Source organism: Neodiprion pinetum, chromosome 4 (genome assembly GCF_021155775.2).
Source record: "Neodiprion pinetum isolate iyNeoPine1 chromosome 4, iyNeoPine1.2, whole genome shotgun sequence".
Lineage (NCBI taxonomy): Eukaryota > Metazoa > Arthropoda > Insecta > Hymenoptera > Diprionidae > Neodiprion > Neodiprion pinetum.
The window spans coordinates 26,868,985-26,882,967 of NC_060235.2; the positions used below are offsets into that span (position 1 = coordinate 26,868,985).

A 13,983-nucleotide genomic window follows, 5' to 3' on the forward strand; every position below is an offset into this window, starting at 1 on the left:
TTTAGCTGCGCTATGTTAATGTGATTTTCAAAAATACCTACAATGATTAAAACCTCAACTATTCAGACCTTGGCAGTATGTTAATGAAAAAAGATCGTCTCCTATAAATGTGAAAATATTTCTAAATTGTATGTATATAAAAATTTGAAATTCCTTTGAAATTTTCATTAATTCAGTATAGACACCCCGGAATCAAATCCTCATTTAACGTCATATTTTGTTTCAGTTAATTAAATTACCTACAATCACGTGACGGTAAACGAGTTGATTATACGCTGGGGATGATATGAATGAAAATTGAAATTTTTCTCACAAAAGTAGCACTTTTGTCAATACGTACACACTAACAATCTCGTTTTTTCCGTGTTGGTTTAGCATACTGGCCTAGAGGAGACAGCTCAACATCATCGCTGTTCAGTGGAATGCCAGGTGGTTACAGTCTGAGTCCTCATCATTTGCCATCTGCTTATGCGATACTTGGTCGGGGTGGTTCAGGGCAGGGATATGGAGGTCATACTCCCACCTCTGCGCCACCGCCACCACCGTATTCCCATAGCAGTTTAGGCACCTTGAGTGTGGCTGCGAGTCAGGCCGCCAGTCTGGGTAATTATTACCATTTTCATTCTTGCTTTAATCAACGCCGTCAATCTTTGATGAAATAATTTTTTTTTTTTTTTCATACTTTTTCGTTTTTCACGAAAGTGAAAACACAGCAGGAGAAGAGAGTTCTACGTCTTAACGGACTAGTAAATAATCTCCCGAATTTCATGTACATACTTCCTAAAATTTTCGTCATGTTTCTAACAACTTCTTAAGGATGAACGGACTCCAATCATTCAACAAATTTCTAGCAATGTTATTTGAGCCAGTGATAATGAAGGTGAATGAATCGACATCTTCATCATGTGGTGGAAATGAATCTGAGCTAATTCGAATTACACAAGTTTTGTAATTAGAACATTTAGAACGTTGAAACTAATTAAACAATAGTGTTTTTCATCGAATTCTGATTGTTTTTGGCTTATTGTGTTGGTGATAGAGATTTCTAGTGATTGTTTGAAATAAATTTTAACATTTTAAGTATGCTGGTTTGAAAGGTTTGTTGAGTAATTTACAAATAATTTTTGGCGATCTCTTCAGCGAGCAAAATGAGTTCGAAGACGTTATAATCATATCAGAAACACTAGAGTTTGATCATATTTAACGTTCTAATTATAAAACTTTTCCCAGTATGATGGTATCTCAGCTTGTTTTATTCGAATTTAGACAGATTCATTTATGTTACTTAGCGAGTATGTTTTTCCAGTCGTATTCACTATTATTGGCGTAAATAACGATACGAGAGGGTTTTGGACCCGTTATGTTGCTCCCTCTCTAACTTTTGACTCTGACAGTAGGTACGGTGTTTTTGTCCTGCACCCTTCATAGTCACAATGGGCAGAATCGACCCGTCGATCACCTTTCGGCTTAAATATCTAATAATCCCTGATTTCAAACGAGACGTTGTGAAAGTGAAAATGCCCCTTTCGCGCCTTGACCTTCTTATGATTTTTCTTTCAAAATGTGTTACCGTTTCATTTCTTTTAAATCGAATTTTCATACGCAATCTAGACTTTTGAAAGTATCTGGCGTAATTTTGTTAATCCTCATCGGGCCGATAGTTGCTTGAGGATCAGTTTTTTTAAAACTGACTACGTCGAATCGACCCCGTGTGACTACAGTGAAATTATTTAGTGGTGTGACTACGAAGGGTTAATTTAACATATCTTGAGAGCCAACGATACCCACTTCCTTTAGAACACATCTTTGCGCATACGTACAAGTAATTTTTGGAGCCTAAATTTTCGGAAATGTAAAGATATTGTCCGAAATGAGATATTAAAATTATTATTTCGATAAAAATGTTTTGCAATATAAATTGTTATTCCAATAAATGAATAAGTTGTATAATACGTGTGTCATCCATATAAATACAATCATAAATTGTAATTTGTAAAAGTGTTCGGATTAAAGTTTTGTGAACTTTGTAACATCTTTTTAGCAGTTGTTCAGGTGAAGAATACATCATTCTTTGGTCTTTTGCTGGCATACACAGATTTTTGAACCGAGGTACGAAATTCGTTTATTTTACAGGTATCAATCCAGCTAGTGCAGCATGGTGGACTATGGCCTCGCATCTTGCTGCACATGATTACCTTGCGAGGTTACAAGGAGCCGCCGGGCTCCCCAGCTTTCCACCCAGCGCAGAAAGCTTACTGCCACCGTATCCTGGCTCATTGCTCAATCCGCCACCGTTATCATCTCACAAGTCCAATAAATGTAAGTCATCGCCAAATGTTGACTGGAAGTGTATGAGATACTCAGAACAAAGCATAATACGGAGGAAAAAACTATCACGTAATAGATTATTTTATTCCGACTTGTATTCGTTTCTGTACGGATTAAAATATGAAGAAAATTGATCGTAAATCTTGAAAATTTAATTCATCTCAGCCAATTTCGAACCATAATGTATTGTAATTTTCTTTCACCTTTATCTCACAGCTAAATCTAGTAAGAGCCATAAGACTCCCGCAAGTAGTAGTTCCGCAACAGCTAGTCTGACGAGCAGTTTGGCCGTGAGTCAAACACCAATCTCGCATCACAGTACTTCAACTACTAGTACGTCTAATTCGCAGACGAATGTTGTCAGGTAAACATTAATGATTATAACGGATAAATACATCATTTTCTTCAGGGGTTATAGACGATTAGTTGAGTGAAAAACCGATATTGCGGGCACCACAAAACACGTCACCGAGCGAAATGGTTAACGTTATTGTCAATATTAAAACCTTTTATTATATATTTCTAATATAAAAAGAAAATATTTCAATGAAGCTCGTTATGTATACTTTTAAATTAAATCAACTCGACCTTGAATAGAATTTAATAATTCTTTGTCGAGATATAAATTCCTAATATTTATTCACTTTTTCAGTCATATACTCGTATATATTCCCTTGAGAAAACTTTCATTTCAATCTTCTCACGTATAATGATAATAACTCAGACAAAAGAGTCTGTGAGTGAGTGAAAAATAAAATTACAACTAAATACAAAACAGGCAAATATTAATTCATATTATTAACATACTTGTATGTTGCTACCGCTACAGCTCTTCTAAGGAAGGAAGGTGATTATTTTTTGTTATCATAATATCTAGTTGTAACTTAGTAGTGTTACATATCAATGAGAAATTCGTCATTGATAAATAGGGCAAGATTATCGATAAATTGATTATTTGTCACGGAAGTTTTGTGACAATGAAAATCTAATTTTTTTCACACAGTGACCCCAGCAGTATTTTGGGTGGTGTTCGGCTTCCACCAGATACAGAAATCATCAAGTACACGTCCAGTATAGTCGGTCCGAAAATTCCCGGAACGACAAATCGAGGGAGAAAGAAAACGATTTCACTTGACACTCCAAGTGTCAGCGTTCATCCGCCGCCTCTACCGGCTATAAGTGCTCATCAAACTAATACTTCTTCCTCTCTCATGCTAGACCCTCGAAAATATAATCGAACTGGGGTATGTAACATTTTTATCAATATGATTTTCATTTTTGTACAATAACCAATGATATTAGACTGGTTAAAAACCTGAGTACCTGGACAGTACCGCAAAATTTCAAACAGTTTCGTAATGCCGAACATAGCAATCACAGATTTCATTTTGCGTTCTATTCAAACGATTATTATTTAATTTTCAATTTGAAATTTGGATGAAATTGTTTAAATTTCGACAAAATGAGCAAATCCTCACTCTAGAGAACTTGAAAGTGTACGTTCGATAAGACATCTTGACTGCCACAAATGAGATCACTAAAGTTTTTGATGATAGTGGATGCATATTTCATTTACTATTTTTCTTATAAAGTGTTGATATAAAATGTCTAGTTGAATAAATGATTTTATTGTTGTTTAAAATACTGTTTCCACCGGTTACAGACAGTATTGGTTTAAATAATAATTGAATATGTGTTGACGGATTACTGATTCTATTTATTTGCAACTTTCAGAATGATGCGAATGACTACAGAGATTCCGTTGATAGGGTGGAAGTAATTAAATTACCTGCACATTCAACAAACGGATCAGTCCTTACAGCACCGCCTACATATACCACCAGTAATACGAGTAATACCAGTGATACAGATGCGCCTCTCAATCTTTCGTTGAAACCTGCATCAACTTGTAGCAGTACACCTATAACTGGAATTCAAGCTCTTACTCAGCTGAGCAATTTGAGCCAGTCTCTTTTAGCTTCAGACCGAACGTGTAAGTCTAATAAATTAATATATTCAATCTCATCCAGTTCGTTACTATTTGAATCAAATTTTTGTCCTTCAATGAACCTCATTAGATTAGAATGTCAGGTTTTATTATTGCGACTACAAAAAGTTACAAAGTGAATTAATCCGATCGGAAGCTTCAAAACGATTTTAATACTGTCTCAATGTTTAATCAAATACAAAACTCATGAAATAGACACTCGAAGAAGGCGATATTTATTGTATCAATTTTCAAATGTTGAACAATTGTCAAATTTACGCTCTTTGAATTTTATTTTTAATACAGCACGGCGGAAGCCTGGTCCAAAACCGAGACGAGTGCCGCAGAATTCGGTCCCCGTACCTGCCTCACCTAGTCCATCGCTTGCTCAGCTTTTTGCCGCTGCTGATTCACCGCAAAGGCCAAGCAGCGGCAGCGAAGAAAATGATAGCATGACAGCCCACCACAAAGATGGGCGACCTAGAAATCTTGGCCGCGGTGTGTCGAAGCCGAAGAAGAACACTGTTGCATCCCTGTTAGCTCAAAGTAGAGCGCTTGGTATTAAACCCACACCTGCTTTAGATCCTAGTGCGCCATTAGCGCATCAGGTGTCTCTGCTTAGATCTAACATATTCGCTGCGCAGTTGCATGCAAGTACAGGATTGTTGGATGAGAAGATGCAGGTACGAATCCATGTTTGTTAATGCATTGTAATGTCAGTTTGGGGTTTACAGTAACACTGTTGAATCATGGATTTTATGCACACACGTTAACTTTTTTGAGACACACATACATCCATCATTAGCTGCACAATAGGAATATATCAGGGTCTACTATCATCGATGAATATGAATGCAATTTTGCCTTTTGAATACGTATATTATCGAGCTTCTATATTTGTGATTAAAGTTGTGCTAAAACTTGAACATAAGTAATGCCCAAATCGTTATTTATCCGGGGAAAGTTGAACGAAAATGTCTACATTGTACCGCTGTTGCAGGAAAAAATGAAGAACAAACTTCTGGAAGTGTCCGGAGAAGAGAGCAATATGGATGTGACAAGCGAAAGTGGCAGTAATACAGACGTAGTTACAGACACTGATGACGACAACGTCGAAGGAATACCTAGTGCTAAAAAGAGAAAATTGAATCCTAGTGAAAAAGATCTGCAACTAGCTTTGGATCATGGATGGAAACGCGAAACCGTTATCAAAGGACTTGGAAAGACAGGTGTTATTAAAGGAGATGTTACTTACTACAGCCCGTGTGGAAAAACATTCAGAAATACTCTTGAGCTTCTAAAAGTAAGTTAATATCCGCTATGATAAGTCTATAAAAAAGTACAATATATGCAGACGGAACATTTCGATGACATATTGATGTCATCACTGTAATCGATATGCTTGTAATCCAATAATAATTGAGACTAATTTCAGTACGCAGAGATTCATTACGATTTAACGCTAGAAATTTGGTACACCTTGTTCAATGATTGAAAATAACGATGACATAATTTTTCACAGTTTCTGGAACAACAGAATTCCATGGAGCTCACTACTGCTAACTTTTCATTCTCGTCGCGACCACTGGTCGGTGAATTTCTGCAACCAACAATGGGTTTAGCTGAGGCGGAATTCGTCAGACTTGGATCCCAAGAAGTTGCAAGAAGATTGGAAGAGTTAAGGGTAGCAGGAGGTCTGCGGGATGCCAGACCAAACAATCAATACGACAGAGATAAATTGGCTTATGCTAAGAAACTGGCTAAAGAAGAAGCTCAGAGATACAAAGAGCAAGTTAGGTAAGCAATAAGCTTTGTATACTTTGATTTCACTATCGTTGACATTCAATTTCATTTGACTCCACTTTTTCGAGCGTACTTATCAGATTACTTTTAACAATCAATAAGTTCGAGAAAAACATCTGTCGGATGATTTGTGGTGTATTCATTTATGCTAACTTATTGTTAATCAAAATCCGACGAACCTTAGCGATTCTTCCTTGCAAAGATAGTAAAATGATGTGACTCGTCGCGTGTAAGTTATTAGATCAGTTGGTGTATCGTAAATTTATTGTTAAAATTTTTTTTTCACACACCCTGGTACGTTTTTCAACGTTACATTCAACTCGTTGAAGTTTAGTTATACCTATTGAATTTCTGTTTATTGATGTTTCTGTTTCAATGCATTCTTGAGCTGACAGTGCGTCCTATACATCGTTCAATATGTAATCTAGTTGAAGTAAAATTGTTCTTTGGATATACGTAGTCAAAAAAAAAAAAAAAAAAAAATTTTACCTTAACAAGCTCGATATAGTCTGAATTAATTATTTGATTATTCATTCAGTAATTGAACTTCATAACAAGCTAATTATTTTTTTTTATTGTTACCCAGGCTAATAAAGGAACAAGAGAAGTCTGAGAGGCAAGAGGCGGTGAGGCGAGAGCGAGAACTCAGAAACCAACAGCTGCTCGAAGTAAGTGCTATTAAATATATTTATTTTTCATCTAATTATAACGACTATTCTCTTCTTTGGGATACATTTCGTACTTGTCTCTCTGCCATGCGTGTCGCATGTTCTATGTGTGCCATATTCCTTTAACCGATAGAAAATAGAGGTGACAAATTTCACTTATAACAAGTCCACCATATTTACCCGCTAGCCATAGTGACAGGAGAACCTAGCATGTTTTACCGTTTATTTTGTTAATATTATTATTTAAGAATTGTGTGCTATTTTATCTTATTATTTAACATCGATTTAAATTAAAACATTACATGACGTGTAGGGCTGGACAGAAAAGGAAAAGAAAAACGAAGAGATGGCACTAGTGTTGATGTTACGGTTATTTCTTAATGTTGTGTACTTAGCAAAGCATGAACATTTTGTGGAAGTTTGCTCCTGAAGTAAATTTTTGCAACACGATTTTCGAGTTGCTGATTCTTGCCAATATGTTTTTATTGAAAAAACGAACAGATTTTCATATAGTCTAATTTTTATCATTCAAAGTTTGTATGCGACTTATCGCTAAGGATAGATGTCACTTTTCATTGAAACAACGCTGCGACGTACAATTGATTTTTTTATTTACCAAAAAAAGGAAAAAACGCTAAAAAAAAAAATTAATTGAATGAACTGTGATTCAATTACAAATTGTGAAGCTCTGTATATACTGAAAGTTATACGACTGTAGATTAGCTTTGAATAAAAAATTCACCTAGTACCAGCATGAAAGCATCAAGTTTGCAGTTTATTATTTTTACTGTGATATTACAAGATATTCTTACAAGAGATTTGTGCAAATTTTAGTGTCTAATTCACCTCAATGTTGCTACTTTCTTATTAAAGTGCCATCTCAAAATTTACCTGTTCCACTGTAAATTAATTGTAATGCAGCGACTGAAGCATTATACCAAGGTCCATATTATCGTTCCATGTATGAATTTATTTTTCATCATAATTGATGAATTCTCGTCACATGCGTTTACCAATTACTACAATTGGTACTACTTAGTCGCAAAGCCACATTCCAGTTAGGTGAGGCTGATATAATTGATGATAAATATTCACCTTAAGGGTTTCACCATTACAATCATTATATTGTATCTGACAGAGCTCTGTACTTGATCGTAATATTTAGAATTACATTTTATATTACTCAGCACTATTGACCAGGAAGTCTTCGCTGACATTTTGAAAATCTTGAGTTACAAAATAGTTTTGATCATTTGGTGATTGCATAAAAACTTAATATTACAAAAGTTCACTACTTTTTGAGTGTGCAATGTTATTTGGAAATATATACGAGTAGATAACTGAAAAAGTGGGTGAGTTTTGAGAACTAATATTTCGCTACCCAATTCTCCAATTTTATTGCGATTTGTTTTATTCAGAAGCACTTAGATCAAGCTTAATTTTTTTTTTTTTTTTTTATGAATGAATTGTTTGAAAGCGTTGTTCGTGACAATAACGTGAACCATTTTTCTTAGTGACATGTTTAGCAGCGCTCACGATATCTCAAAAAAGGCTCGACCAATTTACCTCAAATTTGGAGTCAATGATCTTGAATAATTCATCCCCTGTGCCACCATCCAACTTTCTTTTACTTATTGTATTTCTTTCTTAATTAAATTTTTTAAAAATATCTTATATTCGGGACAAAAAATTAAAATTCACTTTCAACAGTTGCAATGTTGGTATAAAAAAACCGTCAAAGGACGTTACATTATCCACGAATACTGTCTCCCAACTTGAAGTATATCGGTTGAACCGATTTTGAGATATAACAGACATTGCAAATTATTTCATCGAGCAAAACAGTTGACTTTATTGTTAATAATAATACTTCTAATTAAATGATTCCAATCGCCAAAATAATTAGATGAATCTTAATCTGCAAACCTTTCAATAAAACATACCGCAACAAAATTCAATAATTGCCTGCAAAGATATAAATTACTCAAATTCACTCACTTTTTCAGTCGTCGTGTACTACTTTAAAACAGAACCAACACTCTAGAGTAATGATCGTGTTTGCTTACAGAAATGTCGAAAGAGCAGATCTGCTTTGCAGTTTGTCTCTTTGTAAACTTTTGAATAACAAGAAACAATATATTAGAAAATCATTTCTTCCCTTCTACACTTGCAGAAAATACATGTTAAATATGTACACGAAAAATATCTTTCCTTATCACTCAAAAATTGCTGCTATATAAAGCTTAGACATTGTAATTTCTTAAATTTACAAGTCCACTACCATACGTACACGTAGTGCTTGTATGTTGACTGATAGATTGCATTCAAGGCTTATGCAAGCACAAGACGTGTGTATCAAGCTATCGCTGAGTAATATATATGTATATGCATATTTTATCAGCGTCAGCGATTAGAGCATTAATTTCTGTATATCAAATAGTTATATGTGTATGTATATGTCCGTTATCATCATTGAGTATAACTATTACACTTACGAAAATTTACTACTGCACTTCTGAAGAACTGCAGTTTAGTGAATGCTGAAATTCTGTAATACTGGGGATCAGTCATGTTTAACTACCGGATTAATATTGAAGACTAGCGTTGCAGCTCACTTCTGCAATACGGGACTTCAGTATTTCACATAACTGGAAAGCAGTCAAAGTAGAAAACATTTTCCTACTGCTGCTCAACAATTTTCTATTAGGAATAAGTTGAAAATTTCTTCAAGGGATTCATGATCAGCCGTTTTGAGAGAAATTTCCATTCAAATTTTGTGCATATCGGTTTTTGGTGGTGAAATTCTACTCTTCTCACATATTAATTGTTGATGTTCTTAACTTTTTTTCTCTTGTAACTGAAAAAATTCTTTACTCCAGTCACGTAAATATCAAGTTCGTAACATTGAATATCACGCGAAAGGCCGAAAATACTGTTGATATCGTCTCTAAGTAGAAATAAAAGATTATTTGATATAATAGAACAACTTAAATACCTGACCACAGGCACAAATGCTGATTTCATTTGGCACGTATTTCATAATTGTCGATGATAACGTACTCTTACCTCTACTGAAAATTATATTATGCAAATTACTCGCACTACTGATTCACTTGAATACCGAAGTTTGATTTCAGCAGAAACCAGTAGTATTTCTTTTTATCACACCCGACTCCAGTACTCGATACTAGTGTTGATCAGTAGTACATTTTCGCAAGAGATGTGTGACGAACTCTCTTTTATTTGTAAAAATTTGTTCTACCTATTAGAATGAAAAATATTGATAACAATCGTACATACAAACGTACTTTCTATCGGGTTATACAGGAATGAAGATATATACGTACACATCTACATATACTTACGTATACAAAAATGAATATTCATTGAAGTTATCTGGAAATGTACGAGCTCTGTTTTGTGAACCAGCATGAAATTTTTTCGACTTTATTGTGACCTATAACTGCAAGTACGCAGAGCATGGATGTGCGGTGTTGATTTATTATCGAAGAAAGCCAACAGCTTCTGGATAATTGCTGTCGATATACGTGAGATGAGATGTAGAAATAAGGTATATACCGGTTACAGGTTCAAGTATTTGATTGTACCGTCGTGATAAATTTCGTATCAAATATTTACAAAAAATGTAAATTATTATTAAATATGAAACCTGACGCGTAATCGGTGTCTTGTAAAAATGAGTGTACTTTGCATTGGTATTCAAAAAGTATAAAAAACACAGCCTCACCAATTACGAGAATGTGGTCGACCCGAATTGACCCCTAGCTGCAATGGCTTCTTTGCCCTGCCCCATCCTACATACACATAAACATGGGGAGGAAAAAAAAACCAAAAAAAAAAAAAACCATAAAAAAAACATAAAAGCTGCCACTGACAGTAGCCACTGGCTACGGCACGAATGCAGGGTCGCAAGCGCCTAGCATTCACGATCAAACAGAAAATGAAGATCATCCAGGAGATCGAGTGCGGAAAGAGCAAGAGCGACGTGGCGCGAGAGCTCGGATTGGCTAGCAGTACCGTTGCGACGATTTGGAAGAATCGTGAAAGTATCACAGAAAGTTGGCGAAATAGAGACGTAATGCAGATGGAAGATACTGATTTGAAAAAAGTGACGTCAATCCCAGAGGTGCAACAGGTCCAGAAGCAAACGCAAAACCATGAGTTGCTGGAGGTAAGATGTCGTTACCCTGACTGTCCCTCCTGCCCTGACTTGTTCACAAAAATTTCACCAACACGACACACACAAGCACAACAGTCATCAGGCATGTCACTTTTGTAATCGGTTACAGCTGCTAAAATATGGTTTGGCTAATTTCCATTAGTAAAACGGATACGTTTTCGTTTTGTTCGTTTTTTTTTTTTTCTTCTTCTTTGTACACGTAAATGATAAGGTTACAATATGGATAAAATGTAATGAATATCGGTTATTAGCATAAATACTTCAGGTAGATACCAAATTATCTCATTATGCTGATGCGTACATGAGTAATCTCGATTGCTGTACAAACCATTGAAATTAAAAGAGCAAAAATATAGACCCACAATCAATATGTACTTAATCGTCTGTAGAATGGTAGAAATATAAATTCACACAGAGAAATTATTAGCTAGTACCTGACTAATGAGTTACTTACTAATATGAGTAATGTAGACGGTGGCTTGGAATACTATGTCGAAACTTCTGAATTAGTTCTTAACATTGACCCGAAATGCATACAGCGCTGTTCTACTTTAACATTGAATGTTTTTTTTTTCTGTCTTTCCAATTGATCATTTCCAGTATCGTCAATTCTAAAGTATTGTTTTACAAAATTAAACTAGATTTTATTTGAATTATTTGATTTAGCATTGAAGAAATTTAACATTCGAATACAAATTGAATTGAAAATTAACGTAGCGTTTTCAATATTGCATTTTATGAAAATATCAGAAACTCCGTTGAAAAGGTTGAGTATTTCACGAATTTAGTTGCTTGCTAATGTCTACCTGAAATTACACTTGGCCACAAATTAATGCACTCAATACATGCACTGCTGAAAAAAAAAAAAAAAAAAAAAATTGAGAAACACCTTTATCAAATTATCTAATGTAAATCAGGTTGCGCAGTCACACAACTTTCTCTATTTGCTAATAAACGACACCGAAGGAAAATAGCACATCATATTACATAACTGTACTCTTGATAACAGAGAAGTAATCATTACAGTACAAATTTTATCCTCGAGACTCATTTTACTTTCCTTGACACGTGCAGGATTGATGAAATTGAAGAATATGTGGAATATAAACATGGATAGTAAAAAATGGATGTCTCCTATGCGTGCCAATGAATACGTACATGATACGAACATTCGGCCCACATTTGTAGCTTGTGTGTTTATAATATAATCACATGGTATGATAAAATTGTAATCAGATTGATACGGTATTTTTCAGAAACTAAACAATATGTAGGCATAAATAATTAAATTAGGTACAAATACAAACAGCAGCAACACTACCCTGTGCCTAGCTTCTCCTGTCACTACATATAACAGCTAGCTATCAACCAGCATGCCATATGTATATTTAAAAATTACTCTTACTATTATATATTTTATCTAATAAGTAGTTTATTACTGTACAATTAACATGCCAGGTGGATTAGGTGATAATTCTCCTGCGTACAACTAGAAAATCATTGCTTGGCCCCTGCATGGATGCTATGCTTCTCATTTGTATCTCGGTTCATTAGGTGTTGAAACAATTTTCTATAATCTCTGGTAGTATTTAGCACAGTACATGAATTCAGCTCGAGGGACGCAGTACTGATTTTTTCTTTTACAACTCAAGTCTTTTCACTGAGTGGCTGTTATCACGTTCCTTGTGGTGGTGACTCAGGGCTTTCAATTTTTTCTACATCTGTAATTGAATTTCTATTTGAAGTGCCTAATTGATATCAGAGTAGAGGCACTTCGATGACTAAAGTTGGTATTTTGACGATCATTAATGAATATAATCTGTTCTAACAATCTAGCTTACAACTATTTTGATGTATAATCTAGCAAATCGTATTTCGTTGAATCACAGTACAGTTTCACACACAAATACATGATAATACACGTCGGATTGTAACTCAAATAATATTTTATATGATTTATTTTTTTAATAATTTTTTTATTTATTTAACAATCCAAGTATGGAATAAAAACTCTGAAAAAAGTGGGAAAATAACTAAACTGGGGAATAACTTGTTAATTTATTATTATAAAAGTGCATACGTACTCGGTTGTTACTGTTACAGACGTTCAAAGTAGACAAAACGGGTGTCACAGTATTTTTTGCATCTCTGATAACATTTTCACTGACGCAACTTCCACAAAACACAATTTACTTTACAAATAACGATATATTTAAATATCGTAAGTGCTGTAGGTACTGCAGTAAACAAATAATAACGATAATAATAATACAACAAGTGTTTTAGACTTTTCTTCATTGACCCCTTGAAGAGATAATTTGTGCATTTTAGCATACAGTATTTTGCAACTTTATTTTTGATTCATGACTTATGCGTCATAAAAATAATACTGATTATACTTTGGTATAGAAAAATTTGTTTTACTTTATTCTTGCTTTTTCAATAAGAAGTAGGATTTCAAAGAACGAATAAAATATTTCAAACAATGGATTACAGCTTTGCTATTATGACATAGCAGATGTATTTAATATTGATAAAACGCGGGATTTATTGTGACGAATTTCGAGTTATATTATTACAGCTTTATTATTGGCAATTACAGAACTAGAGTCTTCGCAAGATAAGTTCATTAACCAGTAAAAGATCAAAAAATACGAAAAATACCTTATTGTTTTTAAAATCCGATAATTTCGAAAAAATGTTTCACAAACACGGGTAAACCTTATTCGTATACATTCAAATTTCCATGGTATAATTCTTAATTCTAATGTTAGTAAAATTACGATTTCATTGAAGCTACAGCATGAACGTCTTTATGACACTATTTTAAGGAGAATGCCAGATTTTATCCATAGTCTTAAGGTAATTTAATTGTCACAGGCTGACCAATCCAAAGATCAGAAAAAATTCCCAATTTGAATGTTTGAAGACAATATATTTTCAGAAAATTTGTTAAGATATTTGATAATACTTGTTTATGCGATATTTGGACCTAA

General features: G+C 34.3%; 1 protein-coding gene across 16 annotated transcripts in view; it reads left to right on the forward strand.

Moving 5' to 3' along the window:
* The window catches only part of LOC124215960 (bromodomain adjacent to zinc finger domain protein 2B), a 116,452-nt gene that overhangs the window by 80,917 nt on the left and 21,552 nt on the right, over positions 1–13,983 (forward strand). For 8 of the 16 annotated variants that reach the window (XM_069135663.1, XM_046619933.2, XM_069135666.1 and 5 more), the window contains 11 exons: positions 376–603; positions 2,134–2,319; positions 2,545–2,692; positions 3,158–3,175; positions 3,332–3,572; positions 4,063–4,321; positions 4,622–4,998; positions 5,316–5,618; positions 5,838–6,112; positions 6,705–6,786; positions 10,712–10,978. In XM_069135663.1, coding sequence (XP_068991764.1) covers positions 376–603; positions 2,134–2,319; positions 2,545–2,692; positions 3,158–3,175; positions 3,332–3,572; positions 4,063–4,321; positions 4,622–4,998; positions 5,316–5,618; positions 5,838–6,112; positions 6,705–6,786; positions 10,712–10,978 — 2,384 coding nt within the window. The remainder of the gene's footprint in view (positions 1–375; positions 604–2,133; positions 2,320–2,544; positions 2,693–3,157; positions 3,176–3,331; positions 3,573–4,062; positions 4,322–4,621; positions 4,999–5,315; positions 5,619–5,837; positions 6,113–6,704; positions 6,787–10,711; positions 10,979–13,983) is intronic. The other 8 variants (XM_046619941.2, XM_046619939.2, XM_069135665.1 and 5 more) reach the window with 2 other exon arrangements.